We start from the raw sequence: 18,631 nt of genomic DNA, 5'->3' as shown, positions 1-18,631 counted from the left end.
CTCTTTGTCTTTACTCTTTAGCATTTTAATTCTGATGTGTCTTCATGTGGACCTCTTTGGGTTTATCTTGTTTGGGACTCTGAGCTTCCTGGACTTGTATGTCTGTTTCCTTCACCAGGTTAGGGAAGTTTTCCATCATTATTTTTTCAAATAGGTTTTCAATTTCTTGCTCTTTCTCTTCTCCTGGCACTCCATGATGGGAATGTTGATACGCTTGAAGTTGTACCAGAGCAGAGCCTCCTTACACTGTCCTCATTCCCTCCCCCCAACCCCCCTGGATTATTTTTTCTTTTTGTTGTTCTGATTGGGTGTTTTCTGCTACCTCATATTCTAAATCGCTTATTCAGCCCTCTGCTTCATCTAATATACTGTTGATTCTCTCTAATGTATTCTTCATTTCAGTTAAATTGTAGTCTTCATTTCTCACTGATTCTTTTTATGATTTCTATATATTTTTTACGCTGTTGAAGTTCTCTCTTAGTTCCTTGAGCATCCTTATGGCTATTGTTTTGAACTCGGTATCAGGTAGGTTGCTTGCCTTCATTTCACTTAATTCTTTTCCTGGAGATTTCTTCTGGATTTTGTTTGTTTGTTTTGTTTTTATTTTCATTTTTTAAAATATATTTTATTGATTTTTTACAGAGAGGAAGGGAGAGGGATAGAGAGTTAGAAACATCGATGAGAGAGAAACATCGATCAGCTGCCTCCTGCACACTCCCCACTGGGGATGTGCCTGCAACCAAGGTACATGCCCTTGACCGGAATTGAACCTGGGACCCTTGAGTCCGCAGGCTGACGCTCTATCCACTGAGCCAAACCGGTTAGGGCTGTTTGTTTTGTTTTTAATTTGGGGTATGTTTCTTTGTCTCCCCATTTGGGCTGCTTCCCTGTGCTTGTTTCTGTGTATTAAGCAGACCTGTTACCTTTCCTAGTCTGGTAGAGTGGCCTTATGTAGTAGGTGTCCTGTGGGGCCCAGGGTGCAGTCTCCTTAGTCACTTGAACTGGATGCTCCAGTTGTATCCCTTTTGTAGGTTGTGTGTGCCCTCCTGTTGTAGTTGAACCTTGATGGCTATATGGAGGGATTGACTCTCAGGCTGATTGGTTGTAAGGATTAGCTGTGACTGCAGTGGAGGAACTATTGTGTGGGGCCTGATCCTAGGTAGCAGGATTTGCTTTAGCTGCTCTGGTGCCTGCTGAGCCTGCCCTTTGAGTGTGTCATTTGTGGGGTCCTTGGGAGTTGCTCTGGTATGGTCTGAAGCTGGCCACCTGGGACGTTGGTTCTGGGGCCTCTTGGGAGGTTCAGGCCAAGGTCAGCTACTGCCTTATCCTGCCCATTGCCACCTGGTATGAGCTACAAAGTAATCTGTAGATGGTTGCCACTTGTCCTGGGCTTGGAGGTGCCTGGGAGAGGCTAAGCTGTGAACTGAGGCAGGATGCTGCTTGTTTGGGGTTTGTGAACCTTTGAGAGATTTCAGGAAAGCCCATAGCATGAGCCAAGACAGGCTATTTGTATGGAAAAGCCACTGGAAATGGGCTAGATGGGCCTTCCAGTTGGGTTGGTCAGGTCTCAGGGAATCACCAGGGCAGGCAAAAGAGTGTTAGCTAGTTTGAAGGAAACTGGGATATGGTGCCAGCCTGTGCCTGCAGGGGAGGGCTCATCAAAGCAACAGTGGCTTCTGCCAGCATTTCTGTCTGGGAGAAAGCTGTCCCTCCATCCCTTGCCCTGAAGCCAGATTATTCGAGCTCCTCTTGAGAAAGTGAGTGAGTTTGTCAGCATGTGAGAGTGTTGGCTCTAACAGGAACACTTGGGATTCCAGCAGCCCTCTGTTTTAGTCAGCCATAATCTCTGCTTGTTTTCACAGCCAGAAGTTATGAGAACTTCTCTTCCCAGCACTGGACGCCTGGGCTGGGGAACCTAACATGAGGTTGGGACACCTCACCCCTCAGGGAGGATTTCTGAAGCAGAGAGACAACTCTCCCAATTTTTAGCGGCCATATGTAGGTGTGGGACCAAACTAATCTGTGCCTGTGCCCCTCCTATCAGTCTCAGTGCAGCTTCTTCTGTATATCCTTAGTGATAGGACTTCTCTTCATGTGCACTTCGGACAGTTTTCAAAGATGGTGGTTTTGTAGTTTGGTTGTAATTTTGAAGTGCTCCTGGGAGGAGTTGAGTACAGCATTTACCTACACCCATCTGGCTGGAAGTCCTAAATTAATTTTTTTGTATTATGTGAGATTAGGGTCCAGGGTTAATTTCCCCTCCCCTCCATATAGATACCCATCTTTGCTAGCACCATTTGTTCAGACTACCTTTCTCCTAATGAAAAACCTTGGGATCCCTTTGTTGAAAACCATTTAGCATAATTGTGTGGGTTTATTCCCAGACTTTCTGTTTTGCTTTATTAGTCTCTATTTTTTACTTTTAAAATATTTTTATTGATTTCAGAGAAGAAGGGAGAGAGAGAGAGATAGAAACATCAATGAGAATCATTGATTGGCTGTCTGCTGCATGACCCCTACTGAGGATTGAGCCCGTAACCCAGCATATGCCCTGACTGGGAATTGAAACCATGACCTTCTGGTTCATAGGTCGACACTCAAATCACTGAGCCACTCTGGCTGGGCTCTAATTCTGTCTTTAAATTTAGTTACACATTGTCCTGATTGCTGTAGCTATGTAGTATTTCTTGAAATTAGCTTAAGTTTTCCAACTTCTTTTTTTCCAATGATTGCTTTGGCTATTATAGATTCTTTTTTAAATTTTTTACTTTTAAAAATACTCATGAGAATATGACACTAATAGTCTTCTGAGATTGTTTTATTATTTTTCTTAACACATTTTATTTTTTTTAAAATATATTTTATTGATTTTTTTTACAGAGAGGAAGGGAGAGGGTTAGAGAGAAACATCTATCAGCTGCCTCCTACACACCTCCTACTGGGGATGTGCCCGCAACCAAGGTACATGCCCTTGGCCGGAATCGAACCTGGGACCTTTCAGTCCGCAGGCCGACGCTCTATCCATTGAGCCAAACCGGTTAGGGCTCTCAGCACATTTTCAAAGAGTATCCAAGTGTTCTGAGAAGATTACCATTTCTTGGAAAGATGATTTAACTTGACAATTGGTGTTTTCAACTTAACAAAATGTCTCATTTGTTGAGTTGTGCTTTGATTATGATTTTATTCAGTACTCATCTGATACTTTGTTGAACTATGTTGAGTTTAACAACAACTGAGCAGAAAATATCTGTCTTCTCTAAGATTAGGTCATAAACTGTTCTTTATTACTTTAATGATTGAGTAAAGATTTGGGTTGAGTCCCTAAAATATTTTGATATTAGTGATGGACTTTACATATTAGTGTATCCTATGTCTTTAACATCTTCAGTTTGTATTTTTTCCAGGAATTAACTGAGTTGAGGGGTTTGTATATAATAGTTGCTTTGTATCACTGGACTAGCAAGGCTTGAATTTTTAAATTTATTTCTATGTAAGAGAACATTTATTTGGTAAATCATAGAGGTAGAAGAAGTAATTCCTAGAAGAAATGGGCTTAGGAAACAAGTTATAGAGGTAAAGGAAGGGCCCTTGGAGCTTGGGAGTGAGGAGGCTAATGGTAATGTGCCTGGGGCAGGGAGGGGGAAGAGAAAGGGAAAAGTTCGGCTTGCTCCGGGGAGGGAGAGCTGAGGCTTGAATTCTTAAAAGTCAGAAATTTATTTGGAAAGTTGTGTGAATGGTTTTAGTAGTAAAAATATGTGAACATCTTTAATGTCTTTTCATATCCAGAGGATGCCAGCCCCCATCAGATTGCGGGAGCTGATCCGGACCATCCGGACAGCTCGGACCCAAGCTGAAGAACGAGAAATGATCCAGAAAGAATGTGCTGCAATCCGGTCATCTTTTAGAGAAGAAGACAATACATACCGGTGTCGGAATGTGGCAAAATTACTATATATGCACATGCTGGGCTATCCTGCTCACTTTGGACAGGTAGGCTGGGCTGAGATCACATCTAGCAAGGGTACTCTTGTTTGAATGACAGTAACTCAGAGACTCAATCTTTTCCTACCAGGGAGGATAGGATACTTTTGGAAGTCTCTAGTATGGCCACTGTGGAACTGAGGGTGGAATTGAGAGAGAAAGCTGCAGACCTAGAAAGGCGTGATATTGTCATCAGTTGTCCTTTCCATTGGGAATCTCTCATATTCTAACGTGGATTAGAATATGTTTTGATGGTAGCAGCTAGCTTCCTAAAAATTGACCAGGATTAACCAGTAGATTGTGATTGTTCTGTGAGAGGGCCTGGACTATGATGAATATTTAAGAAAAATTTGCTAAATGTGTCCTTAATTATTTTCTCTCTGAACCATATTATGAAAAGGAACTCCCATGACAGATGTTTTTAAGTAAAAGAAATTAGGTGGTTACCAAATAATGGCATTAAAGATTTTCTCCTAATTACCTCATGCTTTCTTTGATTGCTACAACCACTATGCAGGTCTGCCTCCTGAGCCTCTCTCACACACAAATGCATATTGATATAGCCAGTATCAGCTTTGAGCATGATAGTCTTCATTATAACTGCTTTCTTCTTTCCAGAGGATACAGTGGGTTGCTTTGGAATTCTTATTAGTGCTATTAAATTTTTTTTTTGTTAATTCTCACCTGAGGATATTTTTCCATTGATTTTTTTTGAGAGAGTGGAAGTAGATAAGGGGGAGAGAGAAAGTCAGAGAGAGAGAAACATTGATGTGAGAGAGACTCATTGATTGGTTGCTTCCTGAACGGGCCCCTACTGGGGCTGGGGAACCTGCAAATGAGGTACGTGACCTTGGCTGGGAATCAAACCTGTGATCCTCCAGTGTGCAGGCTGATGTTCTAACCATTGAATCACACTGGCTAGGGCAATGCTATTAAATTTTATTTCACTTAATTTAAGAATTGTATTTTATGCTATGTAGTCTTTTTTTTTTTTTAAAGCATCTTAGAATGTCTTTTAATTTTTTTTTTTTTTTTATTGATTTCAGAGAGGAAGGAAGGGGGAGAGAGAGATAGAAACATCCATGATGAGAGAGAATCATGGATCGAGCCCACAACCCAGGCATGTGCCCTTGACCAGAATCGAACCTGGGAACTTTCAGTTCGCAGGCCAACGCTCTATCCATTGAGCCAAACCGGCTAGGGCGCTACGTAGTCTTTTTAAGGAAAAGACTGCAAAATTAAAAGAGAATGTGCTATACTAGCTAGGAGGAGAAAAATACTTTCCATATTTCCATTATTCAAAGATAACTATTATTGTTTTGTTATGTGTAATGTATTAGGAAACACGACCACCAGTTTACTAGTATCTCCTAGAAGCAGTTTCCCCCAATCCTGAGTTAAAACAAAAAATAGTAATGGGATTGAATCTTATTAGAGTGACTTGGGTTAGTTTTATGCTCATCTTGGGGCAGGGAATGAGATCAGCCTCTCTAGAAATACATGATTGAGAGTGGAAGAGCATTACTTCACCAAAGGAAAATTGAGGTGTTAATAGCAGAGGAAAGGAGGACCAGATATTAGACAGGCAGAAGGAACAGTGTTCTCCTATGAACAAAAATGTTACATGCTTTTACCACATCAAAAATTGATTCGGGTAGTTATCCATATGGTGCATGACAGTTAATATAAAGCAAACATGTTCATATATTCTTTGTACTTTACTGTAGTTTATTTTAAGTAGGCACATTAGGTTAGATTTACAGAAATCTGATATGTTGTACTATAAAAGTCCTCCACTCAGAGATAACCACTGTTAACATCTTGGATACAGTAGATTTACATACTCCCAAGGGAGTTCTTTGAAGATAGACTCTTAAAATCATAGGATAGATTTAAGACGTAGATGATATTTTACTTTGTAAAAGAGCTCTCTATATATTTCTAGAATTTACTTCTGTACTAGTAACATGGTATATGCTCTTTAGGTGGCATTTTTGGGTGTTTTGGAACTTAATTGTTTGATACAACATTTACTTCTTAGGTAGAAAGAGTTAATGATGTTCAAGGGTAATTGTACTAAATTTTGGTACAAAAAATAAAGATTTTTTTGAGTGGGAATACGAATCATAATTTTAAATCCCTTATTCTGTTTCCTTTATTTGAATAAATTATGGCCCTTTGCATATAGTAATTTGGTACCCCACCCACAGGAATTTCCTTTATAAAGTACCCATAAAAAGGTTCCTATCTGGAGTCTCTCACTTGCATGTATGAATCACAGTGTCATTTTCATTTAATTATGTGTAACAAGAGTCACTTTTTAACTGCATTTTATTTGTAAGAACTACATAATGAACCTGCTGTTCATTATTACGATAGCCACTAGCTGTGTAGCCATTGGTCTTTTGAAATGTGGCTAGTTCAACTGAGGCAAACGTTAAAGGAAAATAAATTTTGCAGGGAGGGTACTTGATGCAGTTATTGAAAAGGTTTAAAATATATTGTAGACAACTTGGGCATGTGAACCTTACTTCATCAATTGTAAATTTTATGAAATACGGCTCAAATATTTTTGATAGATATGTAGTATACAAATTGAGGTATACTATTAGTGTAAAATGCATACTGTAATTGAAGCCTTAGTATAAAAGATGTAAAATATCTTAATTTTTATGTTGAAATCATTTTTATGTTGATTATATGTTGAAATATTTTAGCTATATTGGGTTAAATAAAATATGATTAACACTAATTTACCTGTTTCTTTTTACTTTTTACTGCAGTATTTAGAATGATGCTGTCCAACAGAAATAAAATATGACCCAACATGTAATTTAAAAATTCCTAGTAGCCACATTTTAAAAAGTCTTATTTAAAATTTACAACAAAATCTATGAAGTAGGTAATATCTTCATATTATAGGTGAGGGAAAGTGAAATTCAGTTTACATGACTTGTTTAAACTCACAAAGCTAGTAAATATTAGGGAGGGGATTAGAATTCAACCTTGTATAACTTTAAAACCCATTCAATCTTTGGTTTAATTTAAATCTACAAGTAGCTATTTGCATCAAGTTTATTAATGAGCTATTTATTGAATTATTTTAGTCCTGCCTTGCTGTACAAAGGATTTGAGATGGCATATGTTACCAGCGTCTATTTAAAGTACAAAAAGGGTAGTAGAAAGTAAGAGTTGGGAGAAGGAAGAATGCAGAGCACAAGGCCAGTGTAGTTGCTGTTGGCAAGTCAGCTAAGGCAAGAAACAAAATCATTCAGTTATGTGTGATTTACCAGAATTTAAGAGCTCAGCTGCAGGAACCAGACTGGCTGGATGTGAGTTCTGGCTTTATTACTTTACTGTGTTATTTTTAGCAAGATCCTTAACCTTTCCTGTCTCAGTTGCCTCATCTGTAAAATGGGAACAATCCTAAAAACTACATTGTATGGTTATTATGAAGATTAAGTAAATAAGTGTTAAATATGTATGTGTTGTACATAAAAAGTCAAATATTATTCAGTTTACAATTTCCTCAAGGACAGCAAAATTTTTTGAAAAAGCACTGAATTCTAGTAGAGATTTTCTTACGTGTGTCTTTTGTTCAGTAGTCTCTTAGAAATGTGAGAGACAGTATTCTCAACATTTTTACAATAAAAGCAGTGATAGATTTCTTATAAGGTTTGTAACCTTTCATGCTGGCTTAAACACAACCCAGAAATAAAGTAGAGTATCTAAAGAAGTTGGTATATTTCAGGAGTAAAATCAGTGGCTCAGGGGCCATATTCTTTCATAAATGTATTTCGTTTGTTTTGCACAAAACTTAAAAATGTTTAGAATTTTCTGCCAATATCCTGTATAATAAAAGCCTAAAATGCAAATAGACTGAAGGGTGGAACAACCAGCGGAATGACCGGTTGCTATGACACACACTGACCACCAGGGGGCAGGCGCTCAATGCAGGAGCTGCCCCCAGCCTGCAGGCCCCAACTGGCGGCGGCGGGGAGCAGGGCCAGCGAGCGGGTGGCACCAGGCCAGCCAAGGCGGGTGCCAGCATGGGCCCCCGGTCGCCCTGCAGAGGGAGGCAACCAGCGGCAGCAGGGGGGAGGGCCTACGAGTGGGCGGCGCCAGGGCTGCCAAGGTGGGTGTGATCAGGGGCCCTGATCACTCTGCCGATCGCCCCACAGAAAAGCCCTGATCGCCAGCCAGGCCTAGGGACCCTATCTGTGCACGAATTTTGTGCACCAGGCCGCTAGTATAAAAATAAAGGAACTTCTCGTAGAAATCTGGATTTCTAGTTTCTCTTAGTAAATCAGAGGATTTGACAATGCTGGATCCATATTTGCACATGGCAGTAGTAGGCTGGCGACCTTCTTCTCCATGCTGGGCATGCATTCTCTGTTATTTCCCAGTTCATACCTGGCCTGCTATACCCAATTGCCTGTCTACAGTAGTCTTCCCTTCTGTCAATATACCATAGCACTCTACAGCCTTAGGTTCTCTAAAGTTCTTCATACACCTTTTTGGTGAAATTTATTCATAGGTTCATTGGAGCTCTTCTATTGCAGATAGCGTCCTTAAACATTAATTATTGATGTAGATATATAGAAGTAGAATTGATTTTTTTGTTGGTTTTGTTAATCCTTACCTGAGGATATTTTTCCACTGATTTTTAGCAAGAGTGGAAGGGAGGGGTAGAGATAGAGAAATATCGATGTGAGAGAGACACATCCATTATCCATTGGTTGCCTCCTGCGTCGAACCTGAAAACGAGGTATATGCCCTTGACTGGAACCAAACCTGGGACCCTTCAGTCCGCAGGCTGATGCTCTATCCACTGAGCCAAAAGTTAGGGTTGATTTTCATCTACTTAACAACATAACAATGGCAGTTCCCTTCCTTTTTCATCTTTAAACGTTTTATTTTTTCTTATGTTCTTACTGTATGTACATGTGGTACAATATTGAAAAGAAGCAGCGATAATAGGCATTCTTGTCTTGAGCACACGTAAGCCCAGATTTTAGTCTCTAAATAATACCACTTTACTCTAAAAAGGCTAATGCCTATTGGAAAGATGGCTGATCCCAAACCTGGGGCAGGAAATGTACAAAATAAGCTTGAACCATATTACTATGCCATAAAGCAAGAAAGACTACAGAGATTATGTTAGAAGTATTCAGTAGCCACCAGAAGAGGCTATCATGCCCCCAAATGAGAAAATTTGAGTATTAAGAATAATGATTGCTATTGAAACCAAGTAAGTTTACATCAGTGAGTTCATAATAATTAACAGAAAATTAGCCATACCTATGAACCAAGAGGTTATGGTTTGATTTCTGGTCGGAGCCACATGCCTGTGTTGCGGGCTCAATCCCCAGTGTGGGGCGTGCAGGAGGCAGCCATTCAATGATTCTCTCTCATCATTGATGTTTCTATCTCTACCTCCTCTCCCTTCCTCTAAGAAAACAATAAAAAATATATTTTAAAAAAGGATACATTTTGAAAAAAATTTAATTGGTCATCTTTGGAAGATAGTAGGAAATCCACTCATTATTTTTGAAAACTGGTAAATAAAAGAAAAGAAACAAACATTGATCCTGCTTTTCCTTACCAGTATTCCTCCTGAAGGAGCTATTGGTAAACCAATGGTATATGTAGAGAAGTTGCTTCTTAAAGGACTAGTCCAGCTGATAAATGAAGAAAGAATGAAAGAATTATATTGCCATTTTGTAATCCCTGATGATATCACTGCTGCTACTGTCTTAAAAAAGAGACAACCACCAGAAATAATTATGTGCCTTCTGATGAAAGTTCATACCACCACCTATGAAGTGTATTTGCTAAATCAAAACAAAAACTGAAAAACTTGAATCTGATCATGCCTCCTTGTCTGTTTTAAAGAAACATAAGAGTACTAGAGGCCCGGTGCACAAAAATTTGTGCACTGGTGGGGGGGGGGGTGTCCCTCAGCCCCACTTGTGCCCTCTCACAGTCTGGGACCCCTTGGGAGATAACCACCTGCTGGCTTAGGCCCACTCCCCAGGTGGCAGATGACAGGCCCGATCCCTTGGTGCCTGTCCTGTCTCCCTGGGTTGCGCACACAGCAGGGCCGATCCGGGGGTTGGGGCGCTGCCCTGGGTTGGATTGCACACGGGACGCCTGGGCAGGCCGGCCGATTGCTGCTGCCCTGCCCGGCCACCCCGGGTCGGGTTGCACATGGACGCCTGCTGACCCGGGTCGCAGATAGCAGGCCCGGATGGCAGCAGGGCAGGCAGGATGGTGCTGTCCCGCCCTGCCTGCAGTATGCAAATTAGCCGCCATCTTTGTTGGCGGTTAATTTGCATATCGTGCTGGTTAGCCGATGGGAGGCGTAGCAAAAGTACGGTCAATTACCATGTTTGTCTATTATTAGATAGGATTCCTTGCAGCATTGTTTCTTATAGGGATACATTGGGAACAATCTATATATCCACAAAAAGAATAGGTTAAGTTGTGGTGTATTCATAAGTGGAACAATGAATACTAATATGAGTGAATTGGAGCTTCTTGTCTGGATGTAATACTCAAAGCTGTTGAGTGAAAGCCACAAGAATATGATCTGATAGTTACATAAAGTTTAAAATATTCAAAAAACAATTGTCTTTACTGTACATGTATAGTAAGGACATATAGCGTGGCAAAGATGAACAAAACTTTTGAGTTTTGATTAGTCCTGGGGTGGAGAGAAGGGAAATGGGATTGAAGGCTTCATTTAAATTTGTAATATTAAAATATTTTAAATTAAATAAATAGGGCATAAAGATTTGGTAAAGCTTGTTGGTGGGTCAATGAGTGTTATGTGATTTGAATTTGTTTTTTGTTTTGTTTTTTCTTTTCTTCTGTCATAAGGGTGAAAAAACAGGTTCTTAGTCTATATAGAGTTTATGTTGCCAGGTTATAGCTTGTTCTTCAAAAGGGTGTGTGTGTGTGTGAGAATTAGAAAGTTATTTCTGAGTATTAAAATGAAATAAAGGTAACTTTAAAAAAGACCTATCAGTTGCAGATCCATTAATGTTTATAGTATTTTAATTGCATCTTTTCATCAAGATGATTGTTCACATCATAAAACCCCCAAGTGTTACATTGAAAAGCAAATGTATATGTGCATTGACCTTGTGGGAAATCGTCCTAGAAGCTAACAAAATGGGTTTAGCTTTTTTCTTAAGGGTAAACAGATTAAATGTTGGTAAAAGTCAGTGTTTGTACTTTCTTCAGAAAAATGGAACAAGGCCAGAAACCTGGTAAAGTTCTCTTTTTAAAAATTGCTTTGACATTCAAAGAAAATTCGAACATTGAGTCATATAGAATAACTTGGTAAACATTAAATTGTCAGATTCTACCTCAAATCTACACCAGATTATCCTGGGGGTGACTTACATTTCAAAACTCTCCCAGGTGATTTTGATCAATCAGTTTTGGAAACCACTTCTTAAGGCACTGCATTTGTTGCAAAGCGGGCTGATAACTTCAGTTTTTTCGGTTTGTTGCTAAGGCTGCCTGGAATGCTTCTGGGGAAAAAAAATTGAGGCCACTTGGAGGGTCAGCTGGAGAGAATTAGGCAAGGAGTGGAGAATGTTAGGGCTGTCTTCCACAATGTGGCTTCCTTATCTTAGTGATGAAGAAACCTGAGGCTTGTTGAAATAATTTAGCTAGAAATAGGATTAGGGCAGCACAGCCCCTAACTTAGATTAGTTTCTTTTCTATTCCAGTATGTATTAAATACAGAGGAAGGAATCTTTCTCTGATGTTTTCCTACTGTTTTTAACCTGAATTGGGTGCCCTTCCCTAGTCATTTTCACAGTAACTTGTGCATAACTGTCATAGTATATATGTCATATTTTTTTTTAATATATATTTTATTTATTTTTTACAGAGAGGAAGGGAGAGGGATAAAGAGTCAGAAACATCGATGAGAGAGAAACATTGATCAGCTGCCTCCTGCACATTCCCTACTGGGGATGTGCCTGCAACCAAGGTACATGCCCTTGACCGGAATTGAACCTGGGACTCTTGAGTCCGCAGGCCGACGTTCTATCCACTGAGCCAAACCGGTTAGGGCTATATGTCATATTTTATGATACATATCCAACTATTGGTCATGTGCCCTTCTGGGTATCAGTGACAATGTCGAACATACTGGTGTATGCACAACAGGAGTTTATTAAATTAAAGCAAAGCCACAGCGTTCCAAAACAATTGGAAAGTAAATATTAAAAAAATCAGTGAGTAGCAAAGAATTATTACAGTCAGCCCTTTGGGATGAAAGGTGGGGTAGAGGGAGAAGGTTGCTATGGAAAAGCAAGTGTATTAGAGTGTTGTTGACAGGGAGAAATTGATAGTAGGTGAAGAATACAAAACAAACGTCAGCAAGAAAAAGCATAGCCATCCTGGGGATTAGAGATAAGGAATGAACATCCTTCTTAAGCTGTTAGAGTATCACAAGTATAATAGGATAGCACAATTGTTCATTATGAACATAAGTTATCTTAAAAAAACTGATTGTTTCCATTTACTGAGTTGTATTTTTATAAGATTCTGGTCTTAAACTTTCAAAGTCTTTTTCAGAAAGATTCCAAGACACAAATGCCTTTTTGTTATTTTTTGAAATATATGTTGTTCAAATTTGGAAGGGGTATACATGATTTCCCTAAGTTGTTTTATTTTCCCTTTTAAATTATAATATGAATTTTTCTAACCATAAGTTAGATATAAGTTCACTTTATCCTGCAGTTTCAATTTTTTCCCTCCTAGTCCAATTTTATTTATCTCTTTGGAATAGATAATGATAGATCACTGATGATGAAAACTGCTTTCTACTCTCTTCTAATCACTTAGTTTCCCTCTTTTTTTTTTTTTTTTTTTTGGTTAATCCTCACCTGAGGATATTTTTTCCATTGATTTTTAGATAGAGTGGGAGGGAGGGAGAGAGAGAAAGAGAGAGAGAGAGAGAGAGAGAGAGAAGCTGCCTCCCGAATGCACTCCTCCTCCCTCCCCCCACCGGGCCTGGGATGGAACCTGCAAGCCAAGTATATGCCCTTGACAAAGCCGATGCCCTAACCACCTAGCAACACCAGCTAAGGCTAGTTTCCCTCTTTATAGGCATTGGTTGGCATTTATTTCTTGGCTCCCCTTCCAGAGATATTTTATACATCTTCAGGGAATGGATATATATGTTCTCGCCCCTTCCCGTTTAAAATAAATATTGTCAGTGCAAATACTGTTTGCACTGTTTTATTAATCTGTCATGAAGATTAGCCCATATCCTATATAATAAAACCCTAATATACAAATTGACCGAACAGCAGAACAACTGGTCACTATGACGTGCACTGACCACCGGGGGCAGCTCCTGCATTGAGCGTCTGCACACGCCCCCAGAGGGAGGCGACTGGTGGAGGCGATCAGGGGGCGGGCCTAGTCAGTGGGCAGTGCCAGACTACCAGCCAAGGCAGGTGCCAGTGGGGGCTCCCCAATTGCCCCGCCCGCTGGTTGCCCCATAGATGGCCCTGATTGCCGGCTAGGTCTAGGGACCCTACCCTATATATTGGGAACAGTCTCTTAGATTTAAAAATTAAAACCTGGCAAGGCTACTCTAACACTGAAAAAACAGGATGATGCGGCAGTGACTTGCATGGACTCTGGCTTGCATATTTTGTGGTCAGTCCTGATTCTGACAGTTATAACTGTGTGACAAAGCCAATCACTTAACTTCTCTCTGCTTCAGTTTTTCTACCCATAAGATGGGGAAAATGTTACTACTGCCTCAGAAGGATCATGTTATGTACTACTTTTTATAATCAGGGCAAAAAAATGTAGCTGCCCATACAACAGCAAGATTCCTTTCACCTGTATGAAAAGTATGGTCACTGGTGCATGCAGTGTCCTGGATTGTGAGAGGGATGTCTGACTGCCGGTTTAGGCCTATAAACTGGCAGTCAGACATCCCCCGAGGGGTCCTGGCCTGTGCCCTCTCGCTGAGGGACTTCCCCCACTTCTCCTCTCCCCCACACCCATGCACGAATTTCATGCACCAGGCCTCTCTAGTCACCATATAAGAAGCTTCCTCATTTCCTTTTTCCAGTTGTTTTTTGACATGCTTATGATAGTATATCCAGCTTAGTATTTCATTATATGTATGAATTATAATTTGTTAAATGGATGCCTTATTAATGGACATTTATTTCTAATTTTACTGTTTAAAATAATACTACAGTTGAATAATATCCATTATTTTACACATGTGTGAATGAATTATAGTATAAGTTTCCAAAAGTGCAGTTGTTGAGTCAAAGGGTATGTGTATTTAGATAGGCCAGATCTTTCTTATTACAGTTTGGGTCAGTTTATACTCTTGTCATTAATGCCCTTGCACTATTGTGACAATTTTTTATCTTTGTTAATACAGTAGGACAAAAGTATCTCAGTATGGATTTGATTTGCATTTCTTTTTTTGTAATTTCACTAAGGCATTTAAAAATATATATATTTTTATTGATTTTAGAGAGGAAGGGAGAGGGACAGAGAGATAGAAACATACATGATGAGAGAATTATTGATTAGCTGCCTCCTGCATGCCCCACACTGGGGATTGAGTGCACAACCCACACATGGGAATCATACTGTGACTTCTTGGTTCATAGGTTGATGCTCAATCACTGAGCTATGCTAGCCAGCCCATGAAGGCATTTTAATATATATATATATTTCTTTATTGATTTCAGAGAGGAAGGAAGAGGGAGAGAGAGAAACATAAATGATGAGAGAGAATCATTGATGGGCTGCCTCCTGCACACCCCTTACTGAGGATGGAGCCCTTAACTCAGGTATGTGCCCTTAGCTGGAATCGAACCTGGGACCTTCCAGTCCGCAGACCGATGCTCTATCCACTGAGCCAAACTGGCTAGGGCCCACTAAGGCATTTTTGTATATCATATAATCACTTTTATTAAGTGTACAATTCAATGATTTTTTTTTCTTTTAGTAAAACCCTAGTTGGGTTTGCATTTGTTTTATGAAAAGATTGAACTCCATTTTATGTTTGAATTATTTTTGTTTTCTTTGAATTGTTCATATTTTTGGCCCATTTTTATTTTGAGTTGTTGGTCTTTTAAAAAAAATCAATTTGTAGGATTCTGTTACATAGGATTTCATGACTGTGAATTAATATTTTTTCGAAGTTTGTCATTTGTCTTTTGACTTTGCTCACAGGTAAAAGCAAAAGTTTTCTGATATGAATATAGAAGCTGGGCTGTTTACTGGGGTCTTAAAGCATTTGCTAGATTTGTGGTTTCGCAGTGTTTCACCTGGGATTTCAAGGAGCCTTCAGTGAGGAGTAATAGTACTAGATGAATTTGCGATTGTTACCTAAGGAATGGATACATTTACTTGGTTACTGTTTTTCTTGTGTAGCTCACACAGAATGTTGAGTTGTGTTTTAGTGATTGTGGCCCCAAAATGGATATCCTCCCTTCCACATTCCATTGCACCACCCTCCAACCTTTTTCTTTTTCAACATATGAAAACTTTGATAACATTCCTGATAAAACATGGTACATTCTCAGCACTATTGCTGGCTACCTCCACCTAAGTGTGAAGTGTAATCAGGGTTAATCTTTCATGACAGGATGTATTTCAAGTGCCATTTCCAGCTATATAATCTTTTGTTTCCCCTAAAAATTGTCACCTTTAAAAAATAAATTCTTATTCTTAAAGCAAAATCATTGTACCACTGGGAACATTAAAAAGAATTAATTTAGTATTCTTTTAAATTTTAGTTTATCTTTTTGCTGTTTAGTTTTTAGGTAAGTTTTAAATAAATATCACAAAAGCAACAAATTCTACTCACCAGTCACTGATGACTTTTAATGTGACTAACTTAAAACTTGGTCCTAAAAAATACAAAGGAATGTTAATGCCCTTCTCATTAGTTTATCTTAATAAGATATTTTTGGATAATTTATTTGTGTAATGCCTGTTTTTTGCCAGAAGCATGATTCAATAAGGATGATAAAAATTTCAGTGATACCTGATTCTAAGAACATTTCCTTTCACTTCTAAAATATTTATTCAGACTTACTAAATGGGAGGATTTAAAAACCTTCAGTTTGAAAGAGTAAGATTTTTCTAATAACGTTTTAGCTTTTGATTTTTCTCATTCACTTCAGTAATTTTTCTGCTGACATTGTAAAAATGACTTTTCATCTATTTCAGAAATTTTTTAAAAATTTAACTTGAATGTATAGGAGAAAGGAAATGATTATTTATTTTTAAAATATATTTTATTGATATTTTACAGAGAGGAAGGGAGAGGGATAGAGAGTTAGAAACATTGATGAGAGAGAAACATCGATCAGCTGCCTCCTGCACATCTCCTACTGGGGATGTGCCCGCAACCAAGGTACATGCCCTTGACCGGAATCGAACCTGGGACCTTTCAGTCCGCAGGTTGATGCTCTATCCACTGAGCCAAACCAGTTAGGGCAAGGAAATGGTTATTACCTAATTTTTGTCAATCTCAGAAAACATTTTAGTTTTTGTCTTGGATCCTGATGGTTCTCCCCTTCTTTGACTTGCTCATGATAATTTCTGCAGCCTTTAGGTGTTTTTTAATGCAGGTACATTAAGAGAACAATTTTTAAACAGCTTGAGACAATTTTATTTGTAAACTCTTTTCTCAAGTTTACCTTTGAACTTATAGGCAAATTCAGGCAGGAGGTAGTCTCACAGGATCTTAGATTCCTGTGTACATGGGTCTGCATTTGAGCCCCTTCCTTTGGGAATGTGGTGATTGTAAATGGGAGCATAGTTGGAAAAACTCTTGGAGAGTCTTAACTGTGTACACCCTTTGAAAATCACTCCTCTAGACATTCAGAAAGCCAAGAGACATATGAAAACATGCTCAAAGTCACTAATCATCCGAGAGATGCAAATCAAAACAACAATGAGGTACCATCTCACACCTGTCAGAATGGCCATCATCAACAAATCAACAAACGACAAGTGCTGGAGAGGATGTGGAGAAAAAGGAACACTTGTGCACTGCTGGTGGGAATGCAGACTGGTGCAGCCACTATGGAAGGCAGTATGGAGGTTCCTCAAAAAATTGGAAATGGAACTCCCATTTGACCCTGTGATCCCACTCCTAGGAATATATCCCAAGAAACCAGAAACACCAATCAGAAAGGATATATGCACCCAGATGTTCATAGCAGCACAATTCACCATAGCTAAGATCTGGAAACAGCCTAAGTGCCCATCAGTAGATGAATGGATTAGAAAGCTGTGGTACATCTACACGATGGAATACTATGCTGCTGTTAAAAAGAAGGAACTCCTACCATTTGCAACATCATGGATGGAACTGGAGAGCATTATGCTAAGTGAAACAAGCCAGTCAATGAAGGAAAAATACCACATGATCTCACTCATTCATGGATAATAAAGACCATTACAAACTTTTGAACAATAATAGATACAGAGGCAGAGCTGCCTCAAACTGATTGTCAAACTGCAGTGGGAAGGCCAGAGAGAGTTGGGGGACAGGAGGGAGGGGAGTAAGAGATCAACCGAAGGACTTGTATGCATGCATATAAGCATAACTAATGGACATAAGACACTGGGGGGTAAGGGAGGGTAGGGGTTTGTCAAGGGGGGGGGGGGAAAGGATACTTATGTAATACCCTTTGTAATACTTTAAGCGAAAAATTAAAAAAAAAAAAAAAAAAAAAAAAAAAAGAAAATCACTCCTCTAGACGGTATGTTTGACCTTTTCCATGTTAGTCAAGATGGAATGATAAAATACAGCATAGTGATTGTGACATTCAAGAGAAACTAAGGAAATGCCCTAACCGGTTTGGCTCAGTGGATAGAGCATCAGCCTGCGGACTGAAGGGTCCCAGGTTCGATTCCGGTCAAGGGCATGTACCTTGGTTGCGGGCACATCCCCAGCAGGGGGCGCGCAGGAGGCAGCTGATCGATGTTTCTCACTCTATCCCTCTCCCTTCTTCTCTGTAAAATCAATAAAACATATTAAAAAAAAGAGAGAAACTAAGGAGAGACAAACTGTAACTACAAAGACTCTTAAGCTCTGAGTATTTCTAACAATTATATAAAGAAAAAAGCATATAAAAATTTTAGGTTAATTCCACTACTGAGTTTTCCTCTGGCTTTTTTTCTTTTTCTATATTTGATTCTTAAACCCTTACTTCTCCCATAGTATTGGTTTAAGCTCTAAATGTAGCACTTTCTTTTTTTAAAAAAAATATATTTTTATTGACTTCAGAGAGGGAGAGATAGAAACATCAATGAGGAGAGAGCATATCGATTGATTTCCTCCTGCATGTCCCTCACTGGGGATCGAGCAAGCAACCTGGGCATGTGCCCTTGACAGGAATCGAACCTGGGACCCTTCAGTCCACAGGCTGACGTTGTATCCACTGAGCCAAACAGGCTAGGACTATAGCACTTTCAACATTATATTAAATTTAGTTATTGTCTGTCTCTTCTGCAGTTGTACATTCCTGATGTGCAGGGCAGCAATTTTTGGCACTTTGATGTATTTCCAGTTTTTGAGTTTTTTGATATTCAAAATAGGAACCAGTCTTTAAATGAGTTAAGT

The 18,631-nt window shown here is 39.3% G+C and overlaps 1 protein-coding gene across 2 annotated transcripts in view; it reads left to right on the top strand.

Moving 5' to 3' along the window:
• The window catches only part of AP1G1 (adaptor related protein complex 1 subunit gamma 1), an 81,728-nt gene that overhangs the window by 21,434 nt on the left and 41,663 nt on the right, over positions 1–18,631 (top strand). Inside the window, exon 2 of one of the 2 annotated variants that reach the window (XM_070398750.1) lies at positions 3,787–3,990. In XM_070398750.1, the coding sequence (XP_070254851.1) occupies positions 3,790–3,990 (201 nt within the window). In that variant the 5' untranslated portion in view covers positions 3,787–3,789. Of the gene's footprint in view, positions 1–3,768; positions 3,991–18,631 lie in introns of those variants that run through there. The other variant, XM_070398749.1, reaches the window with a different exon arrangement.

This window comes from Myotis yumanensis, unplaced genomic scaffold, assembly GCF_028538775.1.
Source record: "Myotis yumanensis isolate MYYU_CA2020_CCGP unplaced genomic scaffold, mMyoYum1.0.hap1 SCAF_18, whole genome shotgun sequence".
Taxonomy (NCBI): Eukaryota; Metazoa; Chordata; class Mammalia; order Chiroptera; family Vespertilionidae; genus Myotis; species Myotis yumanensis.
The sequence above is the reverse complement of the archived record's forward strand: the minus strand, read 5'-3'. Positions and strand labels throughout refer to the sequence as shown.